The 11,340-nt window shown below is 45.9% G+C and overlaps 1 protein-coding gene across 2 annotated transcripts; it reads left to right on the plus strand.

The window, feature by feature from the left end:
- The first annotated feature begins 475 nt into the window (after positions 1 to 475).
- On the plus strand, positions 476 to 5,578 carry LOC109753596 (G-type lectin S-receptor-like serine/threonine-protein kinase B120). Of its 2 annotated transcripts, none has more exons than XM_045233416.2 (8): positions 476 to 839; positions 939 to 2,756; positions 3,452 to 3,550; positions 3,625 to 3,815; positions 3,894 to 4,104; positions 4,204 to 4,441; positions 4,545 to 4,698; positions 4,790 to 5,578. In XM_045233416.2, the coding sequence occupies exons 2-8, from the start codon at positions 1,262 to 1,264 to the stop codon at positions 5,081 to 5,083; spliced, it is 2,682 nt and encodes an 893-aa protein (XP_045089351.1). In that variant the 5' UTR covers positions 476 to 839; positions 939 to 1,261; the 3' UTR covers positions 5,084 to 5,578. The 2 variants fall into 2 exon arrangements, with proteins under 2 accessions (XP_045089351.1, XP_040256650.2); XM_040400716.3 differs by having other exon boundaries at positions 3,634 to 3,815.
- The last annotated feature ends 5,762 nt before the right edge of the window (positions 5,579 to 11,340 follow it).

Below are 11,340 nucleotides of genomic sequence, written 5' to 3' on the forward strand. Positions count from 1 at the left end.
CTCTAGTCGCCCTTCAACTTGTGACAACACTGGCGAACGAGTAACACATTTTTTTAGGAAAACAATCACATATGAACATATTTAGGCACACCTATATTGTGCAGATACTACATTTTTCGACAAGATGATTTCCTTTTACTCAATAATTCATGTCAAGACGATACCACCTAACATATGTATTGCGACGACGTGACACATGTGGTCAGCAATTTAAACAATTCTAAATAAAACATATGTATTGCGACCATCTGACACATGTGGTCAGCAATTTAAACAATTCAAAAAAAACCATAGCTCACAAATATACTTATTTTTTAAACACATATTACACTTTTTTTAGGGGTCTTACACTTTTTTCAGAAGCCCATATTATTTCCTTAAATGGTCTAAAAGGTGTGCAGCTTTTAGGCCCATGAAAAGATGAAAAAAAAGTAGAGAGGGCTGGGGTAGAGAACCGGGGCGGGCCGAAAGCCCTACGTTGAAGTAGCACTTGAGCACGGAGAGGGGAAAAAACATCACGACGCCGAGTTGGCCGCCGCCGGCGCCGCCGGCGCTGTCCCGCCAATCATGCCACCGCCACCAGCGTGCGTCTCCTCGTGCGCCTCATCTCCCGCCGCCCTCCTCTCCCAGGAGTCCGGCCGTAGCATCTACGGGCACCTCATCTCGTCACTGCGTTCACCCTCCCCAGCTCCCCCCTTTCCCTACCAGGCTACCACCTCCAGCTGCGACGGCCCGCGCCGCGTTCAACGTCCCCGCGCCAGAGACCTGAGGTCGAAAACCGAGTCAATCCCCAACCCGGCGCGTCGCCGCGAGCTGCCCCGACGGAGCTCCATCTGATGGTAACTCATTTCTTGGCGCACTTTCTTTTTTGCGAGAATTTCCTAGCATACTTGTCGTTAACCCTTGCTTGTCGCCCCGGCGGTGCTCCCCATTTTCAGTTTTGTTGCACAGTACGTACAGTAGTTGTTAAGTTGTGAACCCTTGCTTGTTGACTGTGGCTGTACTTGTGAACCCTTGCTTGACGGCAAGGATGCTGGATGGTGAAATCTGAATATCTCTGGCAGTAAATTTGACTGGTTGCCGTGCAAGTCCTAGTCCCCGGATCCACAAGGCGCAGATTTTCTTCATGACGACAGTGACCGACGCCCCACGATGGCTGCAAATCGGGACAGGTGACATCCGAGTTTCTCTGTGCTTGATTCAGTCAGGCAACACCGCCCCGGATGTAGCCTCTGAGATATTTCTAGTTTCTTGATCTTCAATGCACCGCGGAGACCTCGCGGTCTTGTGTACACACTTGCCTTTCCTATTGATCAAGGCTGGACTTTGTGTGGCCAACCGGATATATAAAGCCTGTGCAAATGTGAGAAGCCACATCAGGAATACCAATACTCTGAGCAGTACTTCAGCTCCTACCTTGTACATTTGTAGCCTCCAAGCAAACAGTCTGAAGCATCTTCATAGTTCATACTATATCTCCTTACTTTCCTCTTCACAAGCATATGCACAAGGCCTAATGGGCCCTGTTTTTGTCCTCCTGTTACTGATTTGTGTCTGCAACTCCGAGGATCGCCTAACACCTGCAAAGCCACACTCCGTCGGCGACAGGCTCATCTCAAATGGTGGCATCTTTGCTCTTGGCTTCTTCTCCCCGAAAAACTCAAGTGCAAACTCATATGTTGGCATATGGTACCACAACATCCCCGAGCGAACATATGTGTGGGTCGCAAACCGCGACAGCCCAATCACTGGCAGCTCCCCTGGTAAGTTTGTTCTGACCACCAGCTCTGATCTTGTCTTGTTAGACTCCAAAGGAAGCACTCTTTGGACAACCATGAACAACATCACCACTGAAGCCACCGGAGCTGCTGCGATACTGCTGGACTCTGGGAACTTGGTCATCAGGTTGCCGAATGGCACAGATATATGGCAGAGCTTCCATCACCCAACCGATACCATTCTCCCGAATATGAGTTTGCAGCTGAGCAACAACAACAACCTCTCCACGCACCTCGTTGCTTGGAGGGCCCCTGATGACCCATCTACGAGTGATTACTCCTTGGGTGGTGACTCGAGCTTCCAGATCCTCGTTTGGAATAGGACGATGCCATACTGGCGCAGGGCTGCGCTCGATGGTGTATTGGTCTTCGCCATGTATCAGAGCAAATCAGGTCCCATCATGTCCCAAACAATTGTCAACAGAGGTGGTGAGTTCTACTTGACGTACACCGTCTCTGATGGCTCAGCAAGCATGCGTATGATTCTGCACTACACGGGCATGGTGAAACTCCTGGCATGGAACAGCAACTCATTATCTTGGGATGTTTTCTTTGAGCGCCCTGGTTCTAGCTGTGACCGCTATGCCTCTTGTGGCCCGTTTGGCTACTGTGATGCCACAGAGGCGGTTGCGACATGCAAGTGCCTTGATGGATTTGAATCTGTTGGTCTTGACTTTTCCCTAGGATGCCAGAGAAAGAAGGAGATACGTTGTGGTCAAGGAGATAGTTTCATTACCTTGCTTAACATGAAGACGCCTGACAAGTTCTTGTACATCAGGAATAGAAGCTTTGACCAATGCGCAGAAGAATGCAGCCGCAACTGCTCATGCACCGCATATGCTTATGCTAACCTGAGTAATCTCGGTGTGACTGTAGACCAGTCGAGGTGCTTAGTTTGGATGGGAGAGCTTGTTGACACAGAGAAGCGTGGTGATGGTCTTGGAGAGAATTTGTACCTCCGGATTCCCAGCTCGTCTGGTATTTGCTCATTGCCCACCTTGTTGCTTATATTCTGTGTTGGATTGCCTACTAAGTACTAACATAAGATTGTGTATGTGGCTAATAATAGTAGACCACTAAATTTACCAAGGTGGCTACTATACATTTAAAGCATGTGGTAGTTACAGTTATTTTCAGTTCAGACTTTCTTCCGGATTTCTGTTCTCCTGTTACAGTGTGAGGTCGCGTAACGAAATTTGCCGTTGGATGAAGATCATAGGACTTAGAATAATATATTTTGTTCTTGCATATATTATCAGTCAAACTAATACCTGGTCTGTTCACTACTACCAGCTGTGTTCTTCCTACCTTGCATCAAGCAGTCATGTTTTTCAGATTCTACTTCTCTATAATCCTATCATTTGGCATCGCCTTCATCAATGTTTCTTAATTTTATTAATGTTACCATTTCACCTGTAAACACTCACATGCTCGTGAGCCTTTTTCCGAGTGTTTGGTGACAGCAGGCAATTTTGCACTAGATACAACTTGCCTCCCAGCACTTATTTTTTGTTGTACGTTACTCCATGTTTTGTGAGAAGATACAATATCATGCAGTATATATATCTATATATGTTTTTATTAAAGATATATGTTTTTGCTCTGTCTCTTTTGTTCCCCTTTCTCTTCAATCTACCCTTTTAAAGTAAGTATAATATCTGTTGTCTTTGCAGTCAATAAGAAGACTGGTGCACTGAAGATTGCACTCCCAGTCATGGCAAGTCTACTGATAATTATGTGCATTTGTCTTGTCTGGATACGCAAGTCGAGAGGTTGAACAAGATTCGATTACATATCCAAGTTAATGCCATATTAATGCATTAGTGATTAACATACTGGTATTAAGTCCTGGCAGGCAAGGACCAAACCAAGGCACCCATGAATTATGCGGTGCCAGAACAACTGGGCAATTCTGATGTACTATACGATCAAAATTCAGAATTTCTGTGGATTAGCTTCAATGACATCATTGCTGCTACAGATGGTTTCTCTGACTCTAATGTGCTTGGAAAAGGAGGCTTTGGCATAGTATACAAGGTAACATGAATTTCACTTGGACGATTATAGTATTGAAAGGCATTCTTTCATTATTAATCTGAGTATGCAACCACGTAGGGCACACTGGAAGGTGGCAAGGAAGTTGCTGTTAAAAGGCTTACCAAGTGTTCTGATCAAGGAATGGAGCATTTTAGAAACGAAGTAGTTCTTATTGCAAAACTGCAGCACAGAAACTTAGTTAGACTTCTTGGTTACTGCATCCATGGAGCTGAGAAGCTTCTTATTTACGAATACTTACCCAACAAAAGCTTAGACTACTCCCTATTTGGTATGTCCTAATCATGTATAATGATTCTTGCGTTGAGCAAAGGAGCATTCCAGATTTTGAGACTAATATGGCTTCACATGATTTATCTCCGGCATGCAGATGATGCTAAAAGATCTATGCTTGATTGGCCAACAAGGTTTAGCATAATCAAAGGGATAGCTAGAGGACTTGTGTACCTCCACCATGATTCGAGAATGACGATAATTCACAGAGATCTGAAAGCAAGCAACATCTTGTTGGATGAGGAGATGAGACCCAAAATATCAGATTTTGGCATGGCAAGGATCTTTGGTGACAACCAGCAACAAGCAGATACTAGACATGTTGTTGGAACATAGTGAGTAGTAACTCCCGCACTAGACTAACCATGTTTAAATAAACTACTTATGTGCTTCAACTAATTATATTTGTTGCACTTCCTTGTGAAACTATTCAAACAGCGGTTACATGTCGCCCGAATATGCGATGGAAGGCATTTTCTCTGTCAAGTCCGACACATACAGCTATGGGGTCTTGCTACTGGAGATTGTAAGTGGGTTGAAGGTCAACTCACCTCCCCAGCTTATGAGGGACTTCCCAAACCTCGTAGATTACGTAAGCGCTAGCAAACCAAATGCTTCAAATTTGGCCAACTCAATTACAGTACAGCAAATATATTTACTGATTATCCTTGACCATGTTTCAGGCATGGAACTTACTGGAAGAAGGAAAATCAGGGGATTTCATGGACACGGTGCTTCTGAAGAGTTGTTCACTGCATCAAGTGTCGTTGTGCATCCACATAGCATTGTTGTGCGTTCAGGACAGCCCGGGTGCCAGGCCACTCATGTCGCTAGTCGTGTCTATGCTGGACAACGAGGCCATGCCAGTCACGACTCCAAAGCAACCTCTGTATTTCATTGGAAGGAGACATGAAGCAGAAGAAGCGACGGAGGACTCTGTTAACAGCGCGGGCCTGACATCGCTAGTAGGACGCTAGATGCCTAGAATCCGCTATGCTTGTCTGCAGTGTGGTGACCTGAGCGCCCTGGAACATCAAAGGAAGCAGATTACCATTGACTGCCAAGTGGATTTCAGTAACCAGCTGCAGGTGGTGCTCCAACGGTCCGTTTGAAATTACTGGTGTGGTAGCTTTGAGTCTTTGACTGATAAACTTGTTAGGCGCTCAAATGCAACTGAAGCTGGACCGTCAGCTTGTTTAGAAGGACTCATCAGGCTTGGTGCTTCAGTGGCAGAGTGATCGTTCTGCTGATGTCCAAGCCATTCTCTTGCACGCTGAAAATCCATCAAAAAAAGGTCAAAAGGGAGGGAAAGGAGGTCGCGCATTTGTTAGCGCAACCGTGTAGTGATCCGAATATATGCCGTACGAAAAATATTTCATGATGAATCTGACGGTATTGATTTGGTATTGTAAATGCTGATATTTTTACTGTAAACTTGGTCAATGTTGACAAAGTTTGGCTTTGAAGAAAAAGCTTACGTGCAACTATAATTTGGCAAAGAGGGTGTAGAGAAGAGTTTTTTTGTTCGGGGTGAGTGAGAATAGTTGAGTACGGGGGGTCATGCATATGACTGCTCCATCCTGCGTGTCAGAACTAATCACTGTTGCTCTTTTTTCCTTTTCCTTTTTTACTCTGGCCATCCATGATTTTGCTTTTTGTAGGTGTGATCCTTTGTGTGCGTTGATTGACTGTGTGCATCCTATCATATAGAAGTCGGGTGTACGCTTATATTGTGTTTGTATCAACTATTGCCCTTAATTAATGCTAATGAAAAATGTCCTTTATTTACCAAAAACAAGGCTGTCTCCGGAATGGGTCTCTCTCGTGACGGGCCTGGGACGCGGTTGGCGAACCCAACACGCTACGATGGGCGGCGTGGTTCGCCGTCGACCTCAGGTCGGTGACGTCTCCCGCGTACCACCGAGGCGTGGTGGTGCTTCGCCCGCACACCACGACGGTACATCTCGTCGACGAGCGGGGGTGTACGATCGACAGACGCTCGGGGGGGGGGGGGGGGGGGGGATCGTGCGGACCCCAGGGGCTACGGTCGCGTTCCCTTGCCACGTTGCGCACATCGAGGAGGAGATCACCGGCGGGGATGGCACCTCGGGAGCCGGCGATGGAGGTAATGCGGCTGGTGGGAGAGCAATTAAGGCGGGTGGGGGATTAAATCCGAAGGAGTTCGCTCAGATCCCCCCTCTCCCCCACTTCCTCCCCCGCACGCCTCATCTATTGCTCTGCCTGCTCGAGTTCGCGGCGGAGATGGTGGAGATCGACGAGGAGAAGATGCAGAGGTTTGCGGGCAGGGATGCGCGCCTGCGGGTCCGCCTCAGGGAGATTGGAGCCTGGTACATGAGCAAGCGTGAGATGTATGCGGAGGCGGAGGCGATTGTGGAGAATCTGACGGAGGCGGAGGAGAGATCGCTGTTCGGACGCGGTGGGCGCAAACATCCGCTGCAGGTGCTTCTGTGGGCGGCGGATCAGGCGGATTCGCCGGTGAGATCTGTGGCGCGAAAGTGGGTGGCCTTCACCATCTTCGCGACTGCAAATCTCGCTCCGGCCATGAGGGGATCGACGCTTCGACCTGGCGAGGGGGTCCTGGCTCTCCCTGCTCCAGGGTCGGCCATGGCTCCGATCGTGATTCACGAAGATCCGGTGGCCCAGGCGCCGCAGGTGGTGATGGAGGCGCCACGCCGCTCTGCCCGCCTCGCTCCAGCCCCCCCCCCCCAACTCCGGAGCCTCGCCGCTCTGCTCGCCTCGCCGGGAACAACATCTAAATTCCTCACTAGCTCGCAACCGCTTTTGGTTGCTGGCTAGTGAGGATTCAGATGACGTTTCTGACGAAGATATCGCCGTTTCAGGTATGGTCTGTTCTTCTGTACTCAAGTACTTGACGCATACTCATGATTTTGAGGGTAGTCAGGACAAAATTGATACACAACGCCAAATAGGCGAGTGAATCGTAGGATGAGGAAGAAGATGAACAACTATGTACAAAGCCTTCTGATAAAAAATGTAGTTAAAAATGATGAAAAACAGAGAACTATAAGTCAAAATGAACACCAAAATGTCTTCACTCACATTGATTCCCCTAGTTGGGGGAGATTCCATAATGAAAAAATTGATATGGCTCTGATAAAAATCAAAGATAAGGTGACCAAAGTCTGGGACTTACCCAGACTTCCTGAATACTTAACTGATATTGATATTGAGGGTGTAGACCCAAAAATGGATGATAATAGAATTGATAACAGAGAAATGTTTCTCTGTGAAGATGTGATAGTAGATAAAAGCATAGAGGTGGGAACAATTCCTGAGAATTTTATGTTGGAAGAAGTAGTGGAGGAAATTCAGAGTGATAGAAAAGGGCATGAGTCAGGAGAAGAAAAGATGGAGGTGACATGGATGGATCATGGAAAAAAAGGGGGGTTGGTCAGGTGGGCCTCGCAGGAATTTGGCCCAGGAGAGTGGTGAGTGAAAAAGGCCCAGACAAAGGAGGGGGGGTGTGGACCTATATAAAGGGGGAATCCCACCCTCCATTCCAGAACCTGACTTCCTCCACCTACCAAACCCTAGCAAAAATTCGGCGGCGACAAGCTCGGGGGAGGACTCTGAGAAGAGAGGAAATCTCTGGGAGGAAGAAGAAGCCATGGCAGGCAGGCAAGATTATTGAAGACCAAGGCCTGGGAGAGGAGCTAATCCAGGAGGAAGAGGTAACTTCTATGGCAGATCTGAAAGCTTTGGGAGAGGGTTTAATAGACAGGAGGAAAGAGATCGTGATGGATATGGCTGGAGAAACAAAGAGGGGAGCTTCAGAGGGGGATCAGGGATGAATAGTAGTGGTTCTGGTGGAGAAGGGACCTCCACAGGAGATGGCAGAGATGGAGACAACAAACTCGGGAAGTTTCCATCAGACAGGAATGGAAATCAGCAAGAGAGATCTCAAGTTGGGATGGGTGAGACTGGTCATGGGAGTGGGCTTGCGGCTAACAATTCAAATCTGCAGCAGGTGGGAATGCAAGGAGGGCCTATCCAAATGACAGGGGGTTTCCCAATGATGAGTAATAGCAATTTTCCTCAGATTGTGCCAGTAGGAATGAGGCTGGGGCAGTTTGGTTTCATGCCACAAGAACAAATGGCACAAAAATATCAGTTTCTTCTCTCCAATATGCCAAAACAGGAAGTTCTGCAGACTCAAGGGGGAACAAGAGTGGAGGGAGCTAAAGAGACAACAAAAAGGAAGGAAACAGGAAATCCCAAGGAGCTTTTCTGTGTCAAATGCAAAGAACATGGACACATGAAGAGTGAATGCAAAACAAGGTGTTCTGTGTGGTGTGCCAGAGGCCATCCCATAATACTGAAGAATGTACTGTGCTGAAACAGGCTAAACCAATTGCCAAATATGTTGGTTATGGGGCCAGGGGATTGGGATGCCTTTTGGTTCAGAACACCAAAGATATTGTAGCTGCTGAACACATAAATCCTATGGCTTTAGTTACTGTGCATGAAGGACAGTTAAATGACACCACTGTGACCTTTGGCTTCAGCAAGATGTTTGACTGGGGATGGACTTGGAGAGGCAAATTTCAGAGTCCAAAATCTTTCCTCATGAGATTCGCTAGTAAAGCCAAGTTGGTGGAGCTCAAAAACTTTGGTAAGTTTACTCTGCTTGGCACAGGTGCTATGGTGGAAGTGGATTTCTGGAGTCCTGATGATAAAGCAAAAGGGAAAGTTCACTCAGTTTGGATTTAGATGTGGGGGGTCCCTGATACTTTGAGACATTACCTGGGTGCATGTGAAATTGGTTCAGCTCTGGGGCCAGTGGTTGAGGTGGATATAGAACACATATATTCCAGGGAAGAAGTCAGGGTGAAAGTGGGAGTGAGAGATCTATATAAAATCCCTGCTGGTACTGAAATAACTACAAAAGACCTGCTGCTCTATCACATTGGCTTTGAGTTTGATTCTGTTGCAGAACAGGGCTGGTATAAGTTGGATGAGGGAAATAAAAGAAAAATCTTTGATTATCTTGATCTGGAGAGTTCTGAAACACAGAGAGAGAATGAGATGCAGAAAAAGAGCAAACAATCTGAGTCTGGAAAAACCAATGCCAGTCTGGGAAGCTTGGGATTGAAACAATATGAACAAGTGGTGCTCCAAAAAGGGGACATGTGTCAGAAAAATGAGATAGCCACAGGAAAGCCAGAGACAGTCACTGTTAGTGACACTCAGGGTGAAGAAGAAAGTTTGAGGGTGAGGTTACAAAAGGCAGAGGAATTAGCAGCCAGGCAGACTGCACAGCTTATGTTGGAGGAAAAGAGGAGAAAAGAGGTGGATATCATAAGGAAAACTCTAGAAAAGGAGGTTCAGAGGCAACATGAACTGTTGCAAATTAATCTGAAAGTAAATGAACAGGTGAGGGGGTCACAGTCAGGGGAGAAAAACATTGATAATGAAGAGGAAAAAGAGGACACTGAGGAGGGAGCAGCAGAAGAAGATAAGCAGGTGGAGGGGGAGGAAATGACAGACCTCGAGCTGATTGACCAGGCTGTGGGCCTGGGGTATATGGAGCAAGTGGACTATACTGCAAGCCAGGAAACTGATTCCTTTGGAACAAAAGTCAAAAAGGCTGCGAAAGGAGAATTGGAATCCCTAGAGGAAGAAGAACAAAGGAGATGCACCAGACTGAAGGGCAAAGAATACCGTAAGATCACTGAGCTGGCAAAAGAGAGAGTGGCTCAGAAGAACAATTATGGTGAGTCCACACCCTCTGATATTATCTCTAAACCTAATAGTCTCCTGCAAAAGATTGCTGAGGGGGTGGGAGTCAAGTTGGGGAACAAACCTGACATTATTAATCATAATTTGGAGTTAATAAAAATGGCCGAATAGGCTAGAATTGATATGTGGTTAGTAGATTATAGCAATAACCAAAAACAAACCTCTATGCCTAAGGATCTTGATATTATTCATACTGGAGAACATACTTTAGAAGATCTTTTAGATCAAGGGGAAAATGAGAGAGAAGAGGAAGAGGAAGAAGACTGGGAACTCCTTAGAGGGCTTTTCTCACTAAAAAAGGGGAAAAAAGAGGTAAATCTACGAGAGGTTCTGGAGTTAAAATTGCCTCTGCTATTAAGACCCTAGAATCCTCTAGCAAGAAAAAAAGAAAAAAAGATGAGGGGGATCTTTTGGAACATGAGAGGATTTGGGGGGGATATCAAAAAGAGATCCCTTAGGGAAATGATTATGGATATGAAGGTTGATTTCTTGGGCTTACAAGAGACCATGAGACAACAATTTTCTAGGAATGACTTGCAGCAAATTTGTGCAGGAAGGGATTTTCACTGGCGTTTCACTCCAGCTAGGGGGAAATCTGGTGGTCTCCTATTGGGGGGTTAACTATACTACATTAGATGTGATCTCACAAGATGAGGGGGACTACCATATAAAAATGACAGTCCAAGATGCTAAAAATAGGCAAATTTGGGACCTAGTGGTGATCTATGGAGATGCACAACTAGAAAGATAAGCTATATTTCTGGTTGAGTTGTCCAGGGTTTTTCAAAATTGTGTCAATCCCATCTTGATTGGAGGGGACTTTAATATTATTAGGAAAGCTAGTGAGAAAAATAAACCAGGGTCTCCTGGACATTGGAGCTTCTTATTCAATGACATACTAGAACAAGCTGGAGTGAGAGAGCTTGATATGAATGGGAGACAATTTACATGGGGGAATAACCTGCCTATCCCTACATTTGAAAAGCTGGATAGAATTCTCTGTAGCAATGAGTGGAAAGAGGCTTATCCTCTGACCCAGGTTACAACTTTTACTAGAGAAAAATCTGATCACACTCCTCTCTTCCTGGATTCTGGGGACTTTCAAAAATCTGATCCAATTTTCAGATTTGAAAATGCCTGGTTTCTAAGGGAAGGGATCGATGAAATTGTCCAGAAGGTCTGGAATGATCCAAATATTAAGGGGGACAGCATAGATAGATTGCTAGGGAAATTTAGAAATCTTAGACCTAAACTTAAAGGATGGAATAGGAATATGAATGCCTGGTACATGGAGCTAAAAAAGGTTATTTTAATGAAATTGGATATTATTGATAAACACTGTGAGGTGAATGGCCTTACATTTGCTGATAGAAAAGAACAGATAGAACTGAGGGCCCAACTTAATAGACTCCTTAAACAGGAGGAGACTAAATGGAGGAAAAGAGCCAAAATT

Source organism: Aegilops tauschii, chromosome 2, assembly GCF_002575655.3.
Source record: "Aegilops tauschii subsp. strangulata cultivar AL8/78 chromosome 2, Aet v6.0, whole genome shotgun sequence".
In the NCBI taxonomy this organism is placed as follows: Eukaryota; Viridiplantae; Streptophyta; class Magnoliopsida; order Poales; family Poaceae; genus Aegilops; species Aegilops tauschii.

Bases quoted from the DNA above. Each gene is read 5' to 3' on its own strand.
- LOC109753596 (XM_045233416.2), top strand. From the start codon at position 1,262: ATGCACCGCGGAGACCTCGCGGTCTTGTGTACACACTTGCCTTTCCTA. The intron at 4,442-4,544 runs GTGAGTAGTAAC...CTATTCAAACAG, and splicing joins AGACATGTTGTTGGAACATA to CGGTTACATGTCGCCCGAAT. The intron at 4,699-4,789 runs GTAAGCGCTAGC...ACCATGTTTCAG, and splicing joins TCCCAAACCTCGTAGATTAC to GCATGGAACTTACTGGAAGA.